General features: G+C 41.6%; 1 protein-coding gene across 3 annotated transcripts in view; it reads right to left on the bottom strand.

Moving 5' to 3' along the window:
- The window catches only part of KIF18A (kinesin family member 18A), a 141,620-nt gene that overhangs the window by 24,031 nt on the left and 93,761 nt on the right, over nt 1-23,828 (bottom strand). For all 3 annotated transcript variants that reach the window (XM_056526678.1, XM_056526677.1, XM_056526679.1), the window contains 5 exons: nt 17,155-17,317; nt 14,662-14,826; nt 10,907-11,028; nt 9,645-9,883; nt 9,238-9,318 (listed from right to left, as the gene is read on the bottom strand). In XM_056526678.1, the coding sequence (XP_056382653.1) occupies nt 9,238-9,318; nt 9,645-9,883; nt 10,907-11,028; nt 14,662-14,826; nt 17,155-17,317 (770 nt within the window). The remainder of the gene's footprint in view (nt 1-9,237; nt 9,319-9,644; nt 9,884-10,906; nt 11,029-14,661; nt 14,827-17,154; nt 17,318-23,828) is intronic.

Below are 23,828 nucleotides of genomic sequence, written 5' to 3'. Positions count from 1 at the left end.
TAGGTTTCGAAGGTCTCAGAAAAAATGGGTCATGGTTTAAAGATTAAAATAATTGTCTAGAAATAATATCAAGAATAATAGCAAAGGACATTACCAGCAGATTCTTCAGATCTTCACATGCATATTGAAGATCTGAAGTATTATGAATTCAATCAATCAGTTCAATGAGATATAGTTATCTGTACCAAGAAGGATAGTGATCAATACAGAATTACAAATTAAATCCTAATTATAGTCAAACTTGAAAATGACAATGGTTCTCAGGGGATGAGTAAAACAAGGCTGCAGTTGACATCGCTCACACGAACGCCCCTTCACTTCAGCAAACAATAAGGATCCTAGCGGCTGGACCACCACCGATCAGAAAGTTGTTAAAATAATAGAATCTGCATAGGACTGAACATAAAGATCATGCTGACCCAAATCATAGGTCTATAGGTATTGCAGTAGTAAAGGGCTTATTTTATCTCTTTCCCTGAGCCATAAGAATTATAACAAATAAGTAGCATGCTTTATTTTCCAGCGGAATTATGTGGAATTCAGAGCACTGGTTAGCTTTATGTAATAGTATGGGGCTTTTTGTAAAACACAAAGTAAAATCTGACATGTACAAAGACCCTAAGAAATTTTGGATGGCAAGACTTAAACAGGTATTTCAGCACCTAACAAGCTATCCACTTTCCATGGCACATAAAGCAATTGTGCATGCTATAACATGGTAGATATTCAATTCTCCTGTTAAAGTATTCCAGCGCTGAATAACTTGTTCCCTATTCACAGAATAGGACATAAGTGTCTGGATGGGCGGTGGTTTGTCTGCTGGGACCCCAGCCATCTCCAGAACAAAGACCCGACCCTACCAGCTGAATGAAACGGCAAGATAAGCAAGTTCATTGTTTCTCTATGGAGCAGCCATAGATAGCCAGCACTGTACTGCTAACTATGGCAGCTCCATAGAGAATGAATAGAGCAGAGATGTGCACACTCATCTAGTCGCTCCATTCAGCTGGGAGTCAGGTCCATATTCAGGACATTGCAGGGGTCTTGTTCCCCTAGAGATATAACTGGACCTCAAATAGTTATCACTTATACACTTATAGGACCATTGTGCCAACACCAGCCCACACACACACGATTGGTTTGATTGGTGAGGAGTTTGCCTGGAGTGGCGGTGGAGCATGTACCCTGATGCGCCATTCAGAATTTATAGCACAGATGAACATAGCCGAGCACAGGATTATAACAATTCATACAGGTCCCAGCAGTCGGCCCCGCACCAATCTAGAATTCATGCCTGTTCTACACCGACTGTTTGTGACCACGCAAAAGCCGCTGCAGTTCAATGATTTAAACCGGGCGCTTTAAATCATTCAACTGCAGCAGCTTCTGCCTGGCCAGAGTCCCACTGCCACTGCCCGATTCCCTCCCCGTCCCCGGTTTTATAGTTATATGTTCCGCCGCCGCCATTGCCCAATTCCCTCCCCGTCCCCGGTTTTATAGTTAAATATCCCGTCACCAGTTTTATAGTTACATGTGCCCTGGGGACTGCGATCCTTCATGTTCCGGCGGCCTCCTGATCTGTCACTGTGCGCTGCGTAATGACGAGTGACGTCCTCAACACGACGTCACTCGTCAGTCAGTGCGCGGCGCACAGTGACAGATCAGGAGACCGCCGGAGCATGAAGGACCGCAGTCCCCAGGGCACATGTAACTATAAAACCGGGGACGGGGAGGGAATTGGGCAATGGCGGCGGCGGGATATTTAACTATATAACCAGGGACGGAATTGGGCCGTGGCGGCGGCGTGATATTTAACTATAAAACTGGGGACGGGGAGGGAATAGAGCAGCGGCACTCTGACCCCACAGAAGCCACTGCACGTCAATGATTTAAAGCGCTTGCTTTAAATCATTGAACTGAAGAAGTCGCCAGAAACAGTTTATTGAGGTACACCTGCACACACACACACCCTCATTTTTCGAAGGATATTTTGGTAAAAAAAACTTTTTAACCAAAATTTCCTTGGAAAAATGAGGGTGCGTGTTATATGCCGGTGCATGTTATACCCCGATAAATATGGTAATTAAGATTGGTTCAGGCTGGAATAACTCTTTGTAAAGTACATGTAAAATCTATCTAGAAGTCGGAAGACTGACAACAAATTTGGCTGCCTCTACTAAATGATGGGTGCACTTTAACTTAACAGAATGTTGTGCTAAAAGCAGAAATGTGTGAAGATGACGCCCACGCTTTAACCAAAACTTCCCTGAAATCCAGAAATAAGTAAACAAACAAACTGCTAGTGATTAGCTTTATGATATGCAAGTTAACACATTCCCTTATGGCAGTGTTTGATGAATAGAAAAACAATTACCATTTTCCATAGAAACTAGACACCTACATTAAAAATAATTAGTTTTGTGGGACTTAAGAACAACAATCATAATGGCTATTAGTGGATAATACATGTTGACTGCAGATCCCATCATTTCACTACGCAATAGATAAAGACTATAAAGATATTAACTAATTTCCAGTCATTACCATTTACCACTGGATACTATACTGGTTAGAACCAAAAGACTGGTTTTAGAGGAGTGTAATACTGACACATGTTTGCATCTGTTTTACGACTGCAAGTCCCGATCCAACCACGAGTCTAATAACCAAAAAAGTTTTAAACCTATGCTCAGGCTGGGACTTGCAGCCATAATATGGACCAGAATTGAAGTCTGCATTATGCCTGTGTGAAATCAGCCTAAGGCTAGTGCACACCTAATTTTTTCAGTCATCTTTTGTACCAATAAATGGCTATTATGAGGCTGGCTTACAGTTGAAAAGGCAGGCAAAAATTGCATTTAATTTTATTTCTTTCAATTAATGAGTTCAATAAAAATCAATGGAAAAATTGTTGATAATTCAATAATGCATACATAATATTATTTAATGGCCATTATTTTAGAAAAGGACAAGCAGTTTTTGAGCCCTAAAGAGATGCAAATCTAGCAGAAGTATTTTATATTTCTCTTTCTTTTCAAATAGACTGCACCAGAATCTGCCACAATAAACTGCATGTGTAATTACAGTAAAGGGGTTTCTGATTCCGCATGTTAATTTGCCTATCAGAAAAACCTTTAGGGTATTGTCACAGGTATGCTGCAGATTTCATGGTGCTAAATTATCCTAGAATATTAAATCCATACAAATAAATAATTGAACAAACCATAAAATCTGCAGCATGTATATTATGTGTGAACATACCCTTAAAGCCTCAGGCAGGTTTCATGTGGCGGGAAGACTCCTGCTGTAGCCAGTTGATTTACAGCCAGACACAGCATAGTGAGAAGAAGGAAGGGGGATTGCTGAACTCCTTGGAAACATACAGATGTATTTATATATTCCTTAGTAATTTAGGACAAAATAGGATCAAAAAGAAGAAAACAATCATTAAGAGATAAAGAGTTGGGTTATTTTATTTTTATATATTTGCCTTTTCTATGTTTAGGGTTCCTTTAAGGCCACAAAACCCTACTATGTAACTAAACCTTTGTACCAATGGATGGTCTGGTTGTTGTGACCGTGATAAAGTGTTTAAAATGGAGCTGTGTTACTTCCATCTGACACCAGCCTTTCTTTTAGATGGATTTTTACATAACAAAATGTCATTACAAGTGTGGTACCATAATAGTGTTATAATAGTGATTATTATTACAACTACTCAACAGCCCCCTAAAGTACAAAGCAGAGGAACTGCATATTACCGTATTTTTCGCCGTATATGACGCACTTTTTCTCCCCCCAGTTTGGGGGGGGGGGGGGGGGGGGGGGAATTTGGTGCGTCTTATACGGCAAATACACATTAAAACCCTGTCCTATCGCGGTGGTCCCTGCGGCCATCAACGGCCGGGACCCGCGGCTAATACAGGACATCACCGATCGCGGTGATGCCCTGTATTAACCCTTCAGACGCGGCGATCAAAGCTGACCGCCGCATCTGAAGCGAAAGTGACACTAACCCGGCTGCTCAGTCGGGCTCTTTAGGACCGCCGCGGTGAACGCGGCGACAGCGATGGAGGGTGACATCTAGGGAAGCGGTGATGGGTCCGGAGCGGCGGGAACACGTGAGTACTACCTCCTATACCAGTGGTCTTCAACCTGCGGACCTCCAGATGTTGCAAAACTACAACTCCCAGCATGCCCGGACAGCCATTGGCTTTCCGGGCATGCTGGGAGTTGTAGTTTTGCAACATCTGAAGGTCCGCAGGTTGAAGATCACTGTCCTATACGTTACATTGTATTTGGTTCAGAATCTTTATTTTCTGGATTTTTATCCTTTAAAATTGGGTGCGTCTTATATGCCGGAGCATCTTATATGAAGAAATACGGTAAGTATTTCTGATGAGCTGTGAAGTGAATGTCACAAAACCCTTTTCAGAGCTAATGGCTGTCTGAAATAATTCATGTGATGCAACATTTGTTTCTACAAACCAACAGAGTTATTGTTATTATATAAATGCCCTAAAAAGAACATAAGAAAATCAGTGTCACCTGCACTAATCTGTACATATATTAAGGCAAAAAGATAAACCAGCTCACCCCTCCTGTATGGATTGAATGTTCGGCAGCAGTAGCATGGAATAGATTCGGAAGCTCGGAGGAAATCACTAGAGCCGGGTCTCCAGGTGTAGTAACTCCAAGGAAAGAAGCGGATACCCGGCTCCCAATAGAAAAATATAAAATCCAACTTTAATGAAAAATCATGTAAAATCATACAGGTGGAAAAAATGCGGATATAACAAAAGATAAAAGCACAACGAAACGCCAACGTGTTTCAACTCGTTAACAAGTCTTAGTCATGGCATTTTGTTTGTGCTTTTATCTTTTGTTATATCCACATTTTTTCCACCTGTATTATTTTACATGATTTTTCATTAAAGTCGGATTTTATATTTTTCTATTGGAAGTCGGATACTAACCTGTGCAGGCTGGTAGTGTAGATGACACTGATGATAATGATACTTACCTATTCTCGATCTGTAGCTCAGTTATCCTCCTTATTCGAACTGCAGATTTGGTACTTGGGCGGCACTCCAGAAGCACACTGACATCACCACTGCTGCTTCTTTAAGCCTGCTCGCAGCCGAGCAGAGTGAGGGAAAAGCAACAATGACATCAGTGTGCTCCTGGAGTACTGCTAGTGCACCAACAGCCGAACAAGGCCATGGATCCGGGTTAGATAAGTATAATTATCATTAAGTGTCACCTGAACTACAAGACTGTACCAACAGTTTTGTGCAGGTGACACTGATGACAATTTTCCTGTAAGGGCTCTAGGTGGCTTAGAATTATGGATTCTTTAATACAAGAAATACAGAACAAGAGAATGTCTTGGCACATCTGTAGAACACCCCCAAAAACATTCAGGTTGTGCAGCTGTACTCTGGAGCAAGAAACAGCAAAAATAATAATAAAAAAAAAATATATATATATATAAAAATAAATATATATAGATAATTTGGTGCCTGTGTTCCAACAGACCATGCGTTTTACCCTGTGGCCATCATAAGAGGTCAGTGTTCCAGACTGTCAACTCTAAAAACCATGCAGACTAGGGACTAGAGGCCCAGATTTATCAAAAACTGTGTGAGAAAAAAGTGGAATAATTTTACCACAGCAACCAATCACAGATCAGCTTTCACTTTACCAGAGCTCATTAGCTGAGCTGTGATTGGTTGCTGTGGGAAAATCCAGGGCTGTGGAGTTGGAGTCGAGGAGTCGGACGAAATTTTGGGTACCTGGAGTCGGAGTCGGCAAACAATGCACCGACTCCTACTAAATTTAGATTGGAATAAAATAAATGTCCCAATTCACAAAAAGTTATAATTAATGACTTCTCTACTTTAAGAATAAAGACCAATGCATGCAGTGCCTCACGTAACCGCAAAACGAACAGGTTAAGTGACCGTGAAGAAGCATGCTTTTCATGTGCTTTACTATATGGCACACAACGCACAATTAGGAGCGGCAATACTTATACTTTCCATAGTGTTGTGTTCTGCTGTTACAGGGAACCCATGGGTAAACTAGCCTCTCACTGATAAGGGGTTAAGGAAATATGTTTTTTGCAGGACTAGAGACACTTGTATAAGTGAAGGGAATGGAGGGTCAATAGTTCAAGACTGAAGCTGGAAACGATTGGAAAAACTGCTGCCATTCAGCTAAGGCTATAAAAACTTGTAAACTCGATTGTTAGCTTAAAGGGGTACTCCGCACCTAAACATCTTATCCCCTATCCAAAGGATAGGGGATAAGATGTCAGATCGCCGGGGTCCCGCTGCTGGGGACCCCCGGGATTGCCGTTGCGGCACCGCGCTATCATTACTGCACAGAGTGAGTTCGCTCTGTGCGTAATGACGGGCGATACAGGGGTTGGAGCACCGTTACGTCATGGCTCTGCCCCTCGTGATGTCATGGCCAGCCCCCTCAATACAAGTCTATGTATTGAGGGGGCGTGGCGGTCTTCACGCCCCCTGCCATAGACTTGCATTAAGGGGGCGGGCCATGATGTCACGAGGGGCGGAGCTATGACATTACGCTGCTCTGTCCACTGTATCGCTCTGTATCCGTCCCCCAAACTCGCTCTGTGTTGTAATGAAAGCGCGGTCCCGCAGCGGCGATCCCGGGGGTTGCCAGGAGCGGGACCCCAGGGATAAGATGTCTAGGGGCGGAGTACCCCTTTAAACTTTAAACATGATTATGGGATTCTACTAGGGAAATCATGTTTTATAATAAATGCCCCTTCCTTGATCCTCCCACTGCCCTATCTTCAGCAGCAGATCAGCACACAAACTGTTCAATACAGTAGACTGTTGGCTTCCCAGCCAGTAGTCCTGTGTTAATGACAGGTATGCTACCTTTCTTTCCTTCAAGGAATGTATAAAATACATTCGCATATTAATACAGAGGAGTCGGAGTCGGAAGTACAGAAAACTCCGGAGTCGGAACATTTATCTATCGACTCCACAGCCCACTTTTTCTCTTACACAGTTTGATCAATCTAAGCTTAGCAGAGGTTGGTAAATGTGGGACTGTTCAAGCACACAAGTATATATTCGGACACCCAAGGTCCATCTTATGCCCCAATCTGAAGTCCTGGAGCATATAGGATCTAAATGTGTGTTTATACTGGGAGTACCAACCTGAAGATGTTACGAGCACATTGCAGTGGAAGTCTACTTATGTAAAATATTGTTAAATGGGCACTCTCATTAAAACTAATTTTTGCTATTGCACTCCTTATGGTAAATAAAAAATCTTTCTAATGTACTTTGTTTAAAAAAAGTTTTCTATGTTTTATTTGTGTTTAAAAAGCTGCCACTAGGAGTCTCCCTACTTGTCTAGAGCACATTTTCCCCCATCTTTTGCTCAGACTTTGGACTCCTGCTGGCCTGGCAGAAGTTCAAAAGCAGGAAATGCAGCCTGGCGTGCTGAGGGCAGTGTGTGCAGCCTTATCCAATCATAGCTCATCTCACACACTGAACTGCTCTGGTCTGTGTGTGGCAGAGTGAGGGAGGAAGGTCTCCCCTATATGGCTTCAGATGATGTCATGCCTGCTGAGGAACGCCCCTTCCCAGTCTGAGACTGAGCAGAAAATACAGAGCAATATCAAGGTAGAAAACTAACAAATAATATAAATAAAGGCAGGGGGTGGTTTATCATGATGGCGGCAGTGAACTGGGAGGATTATAAAACAAGATCCTGAGAGTTACTCTTTAAAAGCTGTAGAAAACTCACGATGTAACATACACAGTCAGATACATAATTTCTGTAAAACTGGCTACAGCAAACAAGAATTTGACTGGCACTTTGTGCATGTGACGGAAATGAGGCACTGTTGCCTATAACCTACCCTTTTTCAAATTGCACAAATGTATTTTTTTATTTTTTTTTATGAGGAACAGGCTGCAGTCAAAAAGAAATACACAGGAGGAGGTGGACAAATCTAAAATACTTAAGTGCTTTTGTTGACATGTAAAATCCATACAATTATGCTGGATATTAAATATGGTTCTTTAAATATGGAGTAATGACCATAGTGTAACAGGTGGCCACAGGTTTGTCATTTCTGTGTAAAAGTCCCCCTTCCGTTCCAACATCTTGAGCTGATTAAGGCCAAGCACGAGCTCCCCAGAAGGAGCAACTAGATCTATATAAATCTTCATTTACATTGAGGGAAAGGAGACTTCCTGGTAATATTTTTTTTTAACAGGAAACCTGTGAGATTTGTCATTCACTCAACATTACTCAGCCTAGTTGACAGTTTTGTTGTGAGGCTAGTTGTCAGCACATTATTATATCTTCCAGGGTGGATTAAGATCTTTACGTTTCAGGTTACATGGCTTAAAGGTTCTTCCTCAAAATAAAATCCATGTGTGGGACAAAAACATTATGTTTATCTCAATTATCTGAAATATATATATACTAACATTACCAAGAATAGTTTTTAGTATTGTATTACATTTCTTCTGTCAGAATATTTATTGAATATGATTTTACATAGGAGTTTTTAATTCCCAGTTATCAGCCATTTCAGTTTTTTCCCAATACTTAAGGAGGCAGAGAACAGAGATAAAAATTGCCCCCTGAATGGACTGTAGGGCTCGGCAATATTTAGAAGCCTCATGGAGAATGAATAGGGGGATGTCCGCACATGTGCTCCATTTATTTGGGAGACAATTTTCCTCAGTTCTCATGATCAGGGAGGGTCATAGTAGTCTGGACCAAGTGGACACGTAGAGGGGTAATCAATGTGATCATTTTGTGTAGACTTAAAAATAAATAAATAAATAAAAATGATGGGTTTGGTAAAATTAACTGTACCCATCTTTTTCACAATTAAATAACTAAATATAAAACCCCTCCCTTTCTTTTAACACAAATACTTTAACTTGGTATATAAATCCCTAAAATTAGGCCTAAGGAGACTAGAAGTTTGTTTTTCATATCTCAGTCATTCTGGAAGTTTTTCTAAAATGATTACTTGCATTTCTACTTTCTGATCTTGCAGATATCGGATTTCATTTTCCAGGTACACACAGGAACTAAAGCAAAAATAATTCAGTCTCTCTCAAGTATTAATCACATATTCAGAACTCCTACAAGAAATAGCAAGAGACAACCAGAGCTGAGGGGATGTTAACGTGGTTGTGTCTCTGATTTTTAGAGAAATATACTTACTTGGTGGTCCAGGACAAGGCTTGACAGGTGGCATGTCAATTTTGTTTGGTGCTACGCTGCATACGTGCTGTTTTTCCCCACCTGACGAAAAATACATTATTACATTACAGCTGTAATGATTGATAAGAATGCTACAAACATTGCTACATTTACTTTTAGTTAATCCTCAATAAAAAAATATTAAATGGGGTAGTCCACTGACAAACATTTTTTTTTGTTTGGCCAGCAAAGCCACCATTGCTACCCTTTTTTTCTCAGTCATAGACGGGGGTTCCCCATTGGTACGAGGGGCTCCCATTCTGGTGGAATTACAATATTACTAGGGCCTATATTTATGGACAATCTTAAACAATGGTGGAGCTTTATTATAATGAGCAAATCAAACAACAGAGCAGAAGACATCTTACGGCATGGCGTAGTCTTTGTGTGCGAGAGATGAGGAAAAGACAGAATTGACGTAATATCTGGTAAATCAGTTTTGTTGGGATCTTCAACAATTGTTTGGTCGGCCCATACGACTGCCTTCTCTCTCTGGACCAGGTGCTTCAGTTCTTGAAAATCAGACTCTACAACTGCATCTGCTAATCCAGCCTGCTTTAGTCTCTCATATTGCCTCCGGAAGGCAGGCAGAAAAGTATTAAGCAACCTGAAAAAAACAAGTAGTGGAGATATTAGCTTAACCCCTTTTTAGCCTACATCAATCTAGCTCTTTTGCATGGGCTCCAAACACTGTTGCTGATTCATAGGTATAAATGGTGCAAAAAGTCAGTATCAAACCTGTGGGTAATTCCATCACATGTAGAGGTAATATATGGCTAAAACATATTGTTTTTTATGGCAAGGCAATAAAGATGTAGGCATTTTAGCCATATATTTGCTCTCTGAGTGATAGAGAACCACAGGTTGGTATGACTTCCTGTAATCCTAAATAGGGCCACATGCATATGGAACCCTACAAGGTTTACTATTCTTTCAGCATGCTAGGGCGGGCTTTACATTTACATATTTAGACTGAAGTTTTATTCAGCAATTTACTAATATTAATGTTGGTAGAAAATGATTATTGGACGCATTTCCATTTTACTGTGAAAATATATACTTGCATTGAGCTACATATGTTTTACCATTGTACTATAGGTGTTTTATGTCCCAGGGCAAAAATCATCAAACAATGCCTAGCAATGATTTTGGCAACATGTTAATAAAGCTTTATTCAATAGAGAGTGTTAAAGCATTTTTGTCATCCTTCATCCTGGTGCTTACTTAAGGTAAGTGCCAGGATGACATCTACTGTAATGTGCAATTATCTTGGGTGAGCACAAAAATGCTGACAACTGGGCACATGTCACACCCCTACAGTCCTAAGATTTCAACCTGCACCATGTAATGCTTCATTTCCCCTGTGGTGGCACTGCAGGGCAACTCAGTACTACTAAATAATGACTGTAAAATGTGGACAAAATCTACTTGTAACTCTAAAAGGTAAATCTACCATAACTATTTAGGTTACATTGCATGTACATATATTGTAGTGGCTTATAATAAAACATCACATTTCAGCAAGTAAATGATTCAGTCCAGCCAAAATGTTAAACAGCTCAAAACATTGCAAACTAAAGTTATTTGCTAAAAGAAAAGAAAATCCATCAACAAATCTATATACACCTACTTTTCACTGTATCTATACTCTCGTTCCTGAATAGACACAAGGAGATTCATGTGTTCAATCTGAGCCTTTAAATCTTTTACTTCCAGTTTTAAGTGGCAACATCGTAAGTCTTTGGAAAGCTCCTGAAACAAGAATAATAATAATAATAATACTAATGAAAAAATGTAGTGAAGACTGAAGCAATGCACACAGCAACTTCTAGGCACACTTATCAGGGAGAGATTATGAAATGCCCAACTTATTCTAGGCCTTTACAATTAACTACTGCTAGGGATAAATTATTAATGAAAATGTCACAGGAGCTATTTATAGAAAAGGATCATGGCTACTTTGCAAGAGAGGCTTATGAAATATTAACAAGTGAAATCTGTGAAGAATCAAAAACCATTGGAAATTAACTTAAAATAGAAATATTGCATTATTGAAACTTGTTGTGTTGTATTATCACTGCTCACATGTAGGAGTTCTCTAAGAGGAATGTATCACATATGTATGAGGTCTCGAAAGAGGAAATAATAGCAATAATAATTGACTTTCCGGTAGGCCTTTGGGAAATAATAGGATACAGTAAAGTGTTTAAAGAATGTGACATGACAATGCAGGTTTAAACAGCCTGTGAACTACACTGCTCAACAAAATAAAGGGAGGGAACACTTAAACAACACAATGTAACTCCAAGTCAATCACACTTCTGTGAAATCACACTGTCTACTCAGGAAGCAACACTGATTGACAATCAATTTCACATGCTGTTGTGCAAATGGAACAGACAACAGGTGAAAATTATAGGCAATTAGCAAGGCACCCCCAATAAAGGAATGGTTCTTCAGGTGGTGACCACAGACCACTTCTCAGTTCCTATGCTTCCTGGCTGAGGTTTTGGTCACTTTTGAATGCTGGCGGTGCTTTCACTCTAGTGGTAACATGAGACGGAGTCTATAACCCACACAAGTAGCTCAGGTAGTGCAGCTCATCCAGGATGGCACATCGATGCGAGCTGTGGCAAGAAGGTTTGCCGTGTTTACTGTGTGCTTTGTCTGTCAGCATAGTGTCCAGAGCATGGAGACACTACCAGGAGACAGGCCAGTACATCAGGAGACGTGGAGGGGGCCGTAGGAGGGCAACAACCCAGCAGCAGGAGGAGCACTGCCAGAGCCCTTCAAAATGACCTCCTGCAGGCCACAAATGTGCATGTGTCCACTCAAACAGTCAGAAACAGATTTCATGAGGGTGGTATGAGGGCTCGACGTCCACAGGTGGGGGTTGTGCTTACAGCCCAACACCGTGCTGGACGTTTGGCATTTGCTAGAGAACACCAAGATTGGCAAATTTGCCACTGGCACCCTGTGCTCTTCACAGATGAAAGCAGGCTCACACTGAGCACATATGACAGAGGTGACAGAGTCTGGAGAGACCGTGGAGAACGTTCTGCTGCCTGCAACATCCTACAGCATCACCGGTTTGGCGGAGGGTCAGTAATGGTGTCGGGTGGCATTTCTTTAGGGGCCGCACAGCCCTCCATGTGCTTGCCAGAGGTAGCCTGACTGCCATTAGGTACCGAGACAAGATCCTCAGACCCCTTGTGAGACCATATGCTGGTGCAGTTGGCCATGGGTTCTTCTTAATGCAAGACAATGTTAGACCTCATATGGCTGGAGTGTGTCAGCAGTTCCTGCAAGAGAAAGGATATGGACTGGCCCGCCCGTTCCCCAGACCTGATCTTCGGGCACTAGGAGGCTACACACACTACTGAGCCTCATTTTGACTTGTTTTAAGGACATTACAGTGGTCCCTCAACATACGATGGTAATTCGTTCCAAACGACCCATCGTTTGTCGAATCCATCGTATGTTGAGGGATCCGTGCAATGTAAAGTATAGGAAGCTGTACTCACCTGTCCCCGTCGCTCCAGACCAGGTCCTCACCGCTCCCGATGCTGTCCCAGGGGCCCCCGATGCTGTCCCGCTGCTCCGGTGTCTTCTTCGCGATCCTCCAGTGTCTTGCGCATCTTCTGCAGGGTCCGGGCCTCGCTTTCTGGTGACGTTATTACGCTGCTGCGCCGGCGCGGCGTGCATAGTGACGTAATAACGACGCCGGAAAGCGAGGCCCGGAACCTGCAGAAGATGCGCAAGACACCGGAGGATCGCGAAGTGGACCCGGAACAGAGGGAATAGGTAAGCGGACCTGCCAGGGATGCTTAAACTGCTATCCGACAGCAGCTTAAGCATTTTGCGCTGTCGGATAGCAGTTAATGCGATGGCCCCGACATATAAAAGCATCGTATGTCGATGCTGACATCGACATGCGATGGCCTCTGAGAGGCCATCGTATGTCGATTTTATCATATGTCGGGGCCATCGTAGGTCGGGGGGTTACTGTACATCAAAGTTGGATCAGCCTGTAGTGTGGTTTTCCACTTTGAATTTGAGTGTGGCTTCATATCCAGATCTCCATGGGTTGATAAATTTGATTTCCATTGATAATTTTTGTTGTCAGAACATTCAACTTTGTAAAGACGAAAGTATTTCATGCGATTAGATAATTCATTCAGATCTAGGATGTGTTATCTTAGTGTTCCCTTAATTTTTTTGAGCAGTTTATAAAATTTCTAGGAAAAAGAAAGCAGGAGCCAGCGCTGAGTCTTCAGGTTTATTAAGAGGTATAAGTCAGGAACAGGATAATGCACATACCGGCACACAGGACAAAATGTGACGCGTTTCGGGTCACATGACCCTTTGTCATCTGTTTGACAAAGGGTCACGTAACCCGAAACGCGTCACATTTTGTCTGGTGTGCCGGTATGTGCATTATCCTGTTCCTGACTTATACCTCTTAATAAACCTGAAGACGCAGCGCTGGCTCCTGCTTTCTTTTTCCTGTATGCCAGAGGAGATTGCCGGACTCGAGGGATAGGAGTAGCTGACCGTCTCCTGCAAGATGTTTCCTATAAAATTTCTAACCTGAATATTAGGAAGAAAAGGACCCAAAATTTACACAAAGACTTAAAGTGGCTTCCAACTAAATAAAAAAAAGTGGTGCTGATTGTTCCTAGATTATTGATGATCACCACTTCTTTGTTTCCATCTGGAAACAAGGGAAACGCTTGCTTAGCCAGTCACAATATGAGATGGATTACTGCTGTGGCCAGGGATCGGCCAAGCAGATATTTCTGTGTGATGAAACAGAAACCAGGAAGTGTAGATCAAAAAGGGACCCACTCACCTTTGGAATTGCACTTCGGGGGATCAGTAAGATGAGAACTGCTATATATGTTTTAATACAGTCTGTCTCCATTTTCTTTTATATTTTTTCCCATCAAACTCCCCAGTTAAGGTATCATAAAAGGTTGCCAGAAGACACACACTTTAGAATGATTAGCTTACTATCTTATGTGTATGGGGGTGTGCCAACTTTTCCCCAACAGATTATTACAGGAGAAACAAGGAACATAGTCTTGAAATTTAAAGCTTGATCCTTTTCCATGCGAGACAAGGTATCCCCATGGGTGCCTGGCAGCATCTCAGTCCCCTCTTTCTCAATTGAGAACAAATAGTTTATCTTACAAACTGAGCATGCATGTGTATGAAGAAGATAGGAGAAACAGCTGTTAGCCAAGTTGTTGAAAGTAAATGGCCACCAGAAGTCACAAGACACTTAAATGAGAACAATGAATCCACTGTGAAGTAGTTGTCTCGCTATCACAACCACTTTTATATATGAAGTGCTTCACCATCAAAACTGCATTTATGTATTACCATTGGCATCTGCTTGTCCGGACAAAGCAACTTCATTTCATTTTCCAGACGATGGAGCCAATTTGTATTCTCTTCAAAACGTTTCAATTCTTCTTGTTTTCGCTTCTGTGTAATGCTCTGCTTGGCCTTCAAAGCCTCAAGTCTATGATCTCTCTTCAGAGTAGCCTATGAAATAGACTGCATTAGACTTTGATACACTCAATGGGGGAGATTCATTAAGACTTGTGCTGAGAAAAAGTTGATCAGTTGCCCATAGCAACCAATCAGATTGCTTCTATTATTTTTCAGAGGCCTTTTCAAAAATGAAAGAAGCGATTGATTGGTTGCTATGGGCAAATGGTCAACTTTTCCTCTGTACAAGTTTTGATGAATCTCCCCCAGTATTCATAAACAATACCTACACCTAAAATGCAGGAGCTCTGTTAAAACCTCAGTTCAAAAAGGTATTGGATTTTTTTTTCAGATGTCAGGCTCACTGGGCACTAGTATGACATCTAAGACCCCTTTTTGAAGCTTTAGAAACACGTGGTTAACAGTTATAAAGCAAAGTGAAAGTTCTCCCTTCAGCACCATTTTTCTTTTAGGCTGAGTTCACACCATGATTATGCCATCAATGCAGCCCTGTTTCTATTACTGGGGGGGGGGGGGGGGATAAAAGGGGCACAGCCTTACTGCAATACAGACCCTCACACTTAGAAAGGATTTGTAACTAGCTGAGCATCACCACCAGCTCAGTATCATCCACTGAGGAGACAGCTAACATTGGCTGATGTTTATGGAGACTTTCTTAATTGCATGATGCTGAGGTGGCTGTGATTCTCAGCTTATTACAAATCCTATCCTATCCCTGGACTAGCTGGGAACCCCCCTCACACACTTTGTCAGGGGCTGAATATTATCATTATATTATTTATATACTAATTTAAAGTTTAGCTCTTGCGGACATCATTGGATGACGGCAACACAAAACATTAAAGGAGAACTGTGGCAAAACATTTTAAATTTCCCCTGTGCCCAGGCTGCAAAAAAAACAACAAAAAACTTTAACTCGCATTCCTACGTTCCACCGTTGTGCCGAAATTGGCGTCCTGGTGCTCCAGTGCTGGTCTTCTTCCTGGTTCCTGGGCTCGGTGACTCATACGGCGCTCAGCGTATCACCGGCCGCAGCGATGTCCTGCTTCGGGCGAGTCATGTAAGGAGCATGGGCCTCGCCTTCTCCCTGCTGCCTGGGCTCCTTACAGCCTATCACCAGCCTACGCTGAAAGCAGTATGAGTCACTGAGCCCAGGAACCAGCCAGCATTGGAGGAATGGGATGCCGATATCGGCGCAATGGGGGAAAGTGAGTTAAAGTTCTTTTTTTTTTTTTCAAGCCCGGGAACAGGGGAAATGAAAAATGTTTTGCTGCTGTTTTCCTTTAATACATGAATGTTTTCATGATATATCTATACACCCTTAGGTAGCAGAGTTCAATGTAAACTGAATGACTACAAATCTGCAGCTTCAATCCTGTGCATCAAATATGCGCATGATACTGTACGTGTGAACTGGCCCCTTAAAGGGGTTTTTAATGGCTTTAATATATATTTGGACTCCTGGCCACACACATTAATAATCATTGTTTAGAACACACAGGACCATATTGCAACTCTTTCCAGCTCCATGCCAAAAACTCCACAACTGTAGTACAAAGTACATCACACTCCATACAATCTCATACCTTTTCCAAAAAAGCTAAACCGGAGAGCTTTTCAATAGTTTCCACATTGCTGCGTGCAAAACTGGCATGTTAATATTTCTCATATGTTAGCAGCCATCCTGACTTTTCATAGTAAGGAGAATAGAGTACAGACTGTATTCCCCACAACAAAGGATCTCTCAGCATCATCTAACTTCCAGTGACTAGGGAATGTCCCTTGGTATATCGCCATGATGGACCATCATGGAGCTACTGGCTCTATAGTTACTTTGACATCATCCCAGGTCCAATTGCAGATTACTAAACATTTTAACCGGAAACAGCTGCCAATCTAAACTTAAGTAAAGAATAAAATCCAGTATTTTACTGTCAGGTGGCAGGTTGCTACTTTATGTCCTACAAATTTCAGCTTTCATTTTAATATGTGCTTGAAATTGTGAAAATGTTCATAAGACTATAAAAAAAAAAAAAAATCAAATACACTGGCATATGGTCCTCTCACCAATTCTGAGTTCTGTAGCTAAACTTTCAAGAATTAAGGCAGTTCAGAGATGCCAACCATATGTCCGTTGAAAGCAAAACAGTCATTTTCATTGAAAACCTTGCTGAACATCCATAGAGTGTATGAAATCTTTCAGTAAATGAATTTCCTTTAAACCATCACTGCTGAGAAGAGACACTACAAGTTACAACCATATGGCATTTAATCAGGTTTAAGCCGTCTGACATTTTTAATTTCACAAACTCTGCGTAACTTGGCACTATACTTCATGACATTCATGTCTGAAGGACTCACCTTTAATGTCTCCTCTTGGGAACACATCATTTGGATCTGCTCATGGTACTGCCTCTGGTAAATGGCCTTTAGCTCTGTTTGTTTTAGACGCATCTCCAAGTTGCAATATTCTGTTCGTATTTCTTCTCTGTTCTTAAAAATGCATTGAAGATGATCCTGGCACCTACAAATCAATGGATGGATCAAGTTTAAAGTGTTGCTGTCATTACATTTTAACAAGTGGACATTTTTGACAAGTGGATCAGACATGTCAAAAGTTGCTGATCTCATCGGGTCTCACTCCCGAGATCACCGGATTGTAAGTTATTACTCAAGGAAAGGGGAAACACCTTGCTCCATTCTTTGGCCAGACATAAGATCCACCCATTTCTCTGCATAGACTTCAATGCAGAGAAATGTATGGATCTCTTGGCCGTCTGGGGGGGGGGGGGGGGGGGGAGTAAAATGACACCCACTTTCCTGGGTAGTAACTCACAATTGCAGCAGGTCTCAGGAGTGCAACCCTGTGTTAAACAACTTTTGATAAGTCTGATCCACATGTCAAAAGTTGTTTTTAATGGTGGTATTTTCCAAGAGTTAAAGAGGTTTTCTCATAATCATAACATCACCTATTCACAAAATAGGTTATATGTCTGGTGGGTTTCTGACTACTAGATCCCCCCAACATTCACAAGAATGTGGGTCCTGTGTTCCACTGGTTGGACAGAGCATTGGTTAAGCCTGCATATTGCCATCCAGTACAAAGTCTATAAATTACAGCACTCTGTTGTCTCTGACAGTCCCATAGAGTTTGAATGGATCACCAGTGCACACACTGCTCTGTTCAACAAGAGGAAGCATTCTTGTGATCAATATGGGTCTCAGTGGCCGCACTCCCACTGTTTATACACTTAAAGGATAGCTGATAAATATAGATTGTGTGTAATGTGTGGAGATCCGACTGCTGGTCCTGTTTCGTTTGTTAAAAAGAAAAGTGATCAAGCATGTAAGCTGTTGCTCCATTTAAATGCTATGAGACTCACAGACAGTCAAGCGGTGCACTCAACTACCTTCAGCAGCCCATACACTTTGAATGGAAAGGTAGTGTGGACATCAGCAGCTGTGGGGACCCAGGACCCATATTCTTGGGACGGATGGAGTTCCCAGCAGTCGAACCATGTAGATAGGTAAGTATTAGTTATGGGAAAACCTCTTTCAATATTTATGGCCTCCCTTAGGATAGGTCTACAATAAATAAAAAACAATGCGATTTCACAACATAAAACCAATTTGGTTCAGTTTAATCAAGGGGCAGAGGCTTATACACTGGAGATCAAAATTAGAGAACAATTTATGAACAATTGATTTTTTTTTCCGGAAATAATGTAATCTACATTGATCATCATTTGAAGGATTTTTTGTAAGGGGTACACCATGCCATTAGAACAGTGTTTTATTAAATAACCAAAGTTTATCAACATAAAACCTTCATTTTTTTAAAAACTTTCTCATAATTAGAGAACAGCAATCACTGTAGAAAGATTCTAAGTACATTTTCTGAAGGTTCCAACAGTCCCAAATCAGTAGGAAGTGTCCAGGCCTTTGCCTTGAATGACTTCAGCACATCTGCGCCCCCCACAGGACATAACTAGTCTCTCACACTGCTCTGGTGTGATTTTGCTCCACTCTTCTTCCAATCTCTTCCATAGTTCTGTGACTGTTGTGGGTTTCTTGGCCATAACTTTATCACCAGAGATTTTCCAGAGGTTTTCTATTGAGTTTAGATCAGGACTCTGGCCTGGCCATTTCATTGTTTCAGTGTTTTCAGTTTCAATTAACTGTTTTAACCATTTTGCTGTGTGATAGGGGGCATTGTCCTGCATGAAAATTTCTGCTGATTGAGTGATGAACGCAAGGAAGGAACCATGTGTTGTTGAAGAAGGTTCTGATACACACTTGTATTCACTCTGCCATGTAGCTGTATGAGAGGTCCAACTCCTGCTGCAGAAAACCTTCCCCAAAGATAACACTTCCACCTCCACCTTTCACTGACTTCTTTACACACTTTGTGGGAGATTTATGAAAACCTGTGCAAAGGAGGTTTCCCAGTTGCCCACAGAAACCAATCAGATCACTTTTTTCATTTTACAGAGTCCTTGTTAAAAATGAAAGAAACAAGCTTATTGGTTGCTATGGGCCACTTTTCATCTAGACAGGATTTGATAAATCTCCCTCTTTGTGTTCAGTCTTTCCCCAGTTTGTCGACGGACAGAAAGTTTCCCATCAGACCCAAATAAATTAAACTTGCTTTCATCACTAAAATGAACCCTGGACCACTTCTCTGTCCACACAACATGCTCCTCAGCATAGGCGAGTCCAGCCTTTTGATTCTTTCTGCTAATGAGAGGTTTAGTCACTGTAGAGTGGGCTTTCAGTCCAAATGCTCTTAAACGTCGAGACACTGTATGACGAGACAGATCCTTACTGTTCAGTGCTGGACTGGCGGGCAATTACAGCTGCAGTGTTGAAACGATTACCCATGGAGATTGTCCGCATTATCCTGTCCTCGCTTGCATTTGTCTTTTGAGGGCGACCAGCCTTCTTGGGGGACTTGAATGAGTTTGTGATGTTGTAAAGATGCAATATTCTAGAAATCAGACTTGGAACAACCAAATTCTCTTGCTACGGCCGATAGGGTCACCCCTTTGGCCTTCATCTGGAAAACCTGCTTCCGGAGGGTTTCAGTCACTTTGGAACGGCACACCATGTTTGCAAAGTCAGTGAAAACTGGAAAGTTAGGCTGTCAATTATATAGGGTTTGTCAGATCATTACGGAAATTAGCACCAATTGCCAGATTAACACCAATAACTTGCAGGTATCTAAAAGTGTTCTCTAATTTTGATCAGTGTTCTTTTTCAATTATCTCATTTACATTTTTATTCTGTGTTTTAGAATAAATACAATTTATGAAATAAGCTAAAAATACTACTATTTTACTCATGTTAGGATATATTCACAGAGGACTACACTATGACCACGACATTTAGGAAATTGTATGTTTTTCTCAAATTTTGATCTCCAGTGTATGTATACGTGACTGTTCCTGTAGCAGCTCTGTTCAATTCTGTAGTTCCAGTACTAGGCAAATCCACTTGTTGGTATGATTTGCAGGACAAAAATTAAACATTTATTTAATAGGGGGAAAGCTTTTACTGCTCCCTTGGTGATCATGTTAATCCAGAAGGAATCTTGAAGGAAACGCTCTTTATGCACAATAATATTAATGTACCAATATGCTGCACATGTGAACTCAATGCATCTTTCCAAACAAGACAGGAAATAAGCAGGTTTTTTTTACAGTATTTTTTTAATAACCTTTCTGGGAAAACAGTAGAGATCAAATACAAGCTATAATTTATGTCCTGACTATTCTGAATGGAAAGAGGCAGCGTATTGTGTTAGTTCTAAGCCTGGGGATACATTTGAACAGCTCAGACCCCAGCTGTGCGGCTCTGCTTATGCGCAACAGTAGGTTTTAATGAAAGTTGTAGACTGTTCCTGTAATTCTCTGTGCATTCCCTATTACGTGGATGGTGATGCTGTTCTGCTAAATTTTTAATACAGAAGAGTCTACAGCTTGCGAAGAGCTTGTGTTAAGTATATTCTGTGCCAGAGTCAGTGAGATGTGCTTTTTTCATGATTATAATGACATCACAGTTAAGGGAATATTGCTCTGAAATAGCAATCACCTATATATCAAAAATACAGCTTTTGTGAACACACCCTAAGGGATACTGAGGTATGTTCACACACTGGAGAATCTGACATGCATGTCATTGGTAGAAAGTTGAGTGTGGCAAGTGATCAAATAAGGAATAACCTGTTCATGGCCGCCAACAAATGTCACTCTACTGTTTGTGTCCACATGGTTTGTTGCCTTTCGGAGCTGTTTTAGTTAACCAGTTGTCATATGTCCTTTCTGTGCTTGAGGTAATAGATTTTAATTTATCCCCTAATGTGATGTTTTTTTCTATAGGGGACAATAGGCTTCATTTTCTGTCTTTGAGATCAGGGTCAGATTCCAAGATGAACCAGCTCTTGAAGATAGAAGTCCTGATGGTCTGATTCAAGTTAGAATTAAGAAGAGAGAACATAAAGCATGATCTGTTCTGAGGAGATTTAGTTGTAATGTGTTTATGGGAAAGAAGATTACTACGATCCAGATAGGGAGTAGATAGACACCGTATGTTGCTGTAAAAGGAATCTCGGTGGATTATTGAGCTGAATGCCTTAGGACCGACTGGTCTCAATGACAGACAAGATCTAAGTGCCTTTTTATAATGTTTTGCATACATTTGTCTTTTGCTACTGTTAGTGTTTGTATACCGACAAGTGGCCCAGCCATTTCCCCTCCCCGGTATCCCCGCTCACCTGGTTCATCAGCAGGTGAGTCCGATGGACCAAGTGTCTGCGGGCATTGAAGAAGTGCCAGCAAGGCACAAAACTGCGCCGTTCCATGGGAACCCCCTGCCTCCATCCCTTCCCTCCCCTGCCACGATGTGTGCCGTGAACCAAGCTTTGGAATAAAGCTCACTTCGTTTGTGCAGCAGTGGTGAGTTGCCAAGTTTTTCTTTCATTCTCTGTATATGGACTTTGTTATGCTCTGAGCACTGCCAGGCTGCTTGTTTCAGGATCCGGACTGCATACTTCCCAGACTTACACACAGTATCAGAGGTTCAGTAGTGCCAGTCGACATGTTTCTTTAGTGTTGTACTATATGCCTATTTTTTAGACTTTGAGCACACTGTTCTACACAGATGTCTGCTACAGAATCAAATGTTATGTTATTGAAGACGATATGCAAACTTCTATGCTGGACCCAGGAATATATATCAACACAAGGAGGGCTGAGGCAGGGGAGTACTTCACGTCTGTCAATAGCAAAGATGAACTCTCAGTCTGCAGTACTAGAGTACCTGAGCAAAAGATTGTCGTGAAGTACGACAATTCTGGACACTCAATTCACTGGAATCCTATAAAGAAAGTGACTCTCGTGGACTCAGAGTCTACAAATTCCCTTCCCAGTATCGGGATTATCCGGTATTTCTGAATGAATGGGACGATGTGCACATAGACCACACTAACAGATTGTTACAGATTGTCCTGAATAAAAATAAGCAAGAATACGAAAAATTAAGAGAGGAGTTAAGACCGTCTACAAAACCAGTGTCTGTCGCAAACTTTGAAAGCTTCAACAAGAAGCTGGAAAAGAAAATGCATGTTGTGCAAGCAGATGTAAAAGAGAAAGATAAGTTTGTACGCGATAAATTGGACTACGATCATGGCTTTACCTTTATGTGGAATCAGAAGAAAACAGCCAAAGGGAACAGGAGGAGATATGCCCGCAATCATAGAAGACCTATATCAGACTTTTGGACTACTGACTCAGAGTCAAGTCAATCTGAATATGCATGACCCAAGTCAGCTGGTGCAGTGAGTCTACAATCAACGGATCATCCAACCCCTTTAGAAGGACCAGGAGAGGGAGATATAAGAAAAAGAGAACCACGGAAGGGTCCCTACAGGAAAAGGAGAACTGTAACGGGAGAGACCAATAGACTGTTCTAATATTGTTAACATCTCTGACGTCACTCTATCTCCAGTCTGCATGTCTCTGCTTTCCAATGGTCTTAACCTCGGCTTGACGGAGTCATTCAACCCGTTCAATTGGAGGTAGATTTATTTAAAGGTGTAGGCAAAATTAACCTTTATACATTTTTCAAGAATGCCAAATCTACCAGTAATGTTCCAGCTATAACAGAATTGGAGGTCCCAGCCAAAATAGGCCCCTTGGACTTCAGTCCAGTCGAAAATGTTCAAGACAGACAAGTTTTACAGGATTTATTTGATTTAACCGATACCCCCATTAAAGATGCGAGTTTAGCCACAACCAAGGTTATGTCATTTAGAGGAAGCAATGCGTCCAGCTTCACCCCTCCCATACTACTGGGCAGTCCATTGGATCTGTTCAAGAGAACGGTATTGCAGGAGGTCAAATCTTTGATATAACTGTCTAAATTTGACAACCTGTCTAGCAGTGAACAAAAGGGTCTGCAATGGCTCTCCGCTAGAAAAGACTTGAGAGTTTGCAAAGCCAACAAAAGGTGGAGCAACAGTTGTTATGCTCAGTGAACATTATCGTGAAGAAGCGCTTAGACAGCTTAATATAAAAATAGTACACACATTTCTTTAAAGAAAATCCCAACTTTGACACCATCCAACATCCTCAGTCTCTTCTCCGCGAAAAGACAGACAAAGGTATAATTTCATGTAAAACAGCTGAAAAACTACTTCATGAATTTCCCAGATTTCCTACCTGGTATTGTCTCCTGAAGATCCATAAGTCGCAGAGCCGACCCCCGGGCAGACCCATTGTCACAGGGATCGGCTCTGCATCAGAGACTCTCTCCAAAAACATTGAATGGCTTTTGCGCCCCATCCTTAAACTTCCACCTACATTAAAGGTACAGGTGATTTGCTGCAAAATCTTAAGGATTTTCAATGGCAGGACTCATATAGTCTAGCCTCCATAGATATTGAGAGCCTGTACACACACATCCCCCACGATGTACAGGCTGTCACGGAGGTTCTTGCTAGCATGGATAAAACAACAGATTTCATCAGCTTTGTATCT

Source organism: Hyla sarda, chromosome 6 (genome assembly GCF_029499605.1).
Source record: "Hyla sarda isolate aHylSar1 chromosome 6, aHylSar1.hap1, whole genome shotgun sequence".
Classification (NCBI taxonomy): Eukaryota; Metazoa; Chordata; class Amphibia; order Anura; family Hylidae; genus Hyla; species Hyla sarda.
This window is presented reverse-complemented; position numbering and strand designations above follow the sequence as displayed.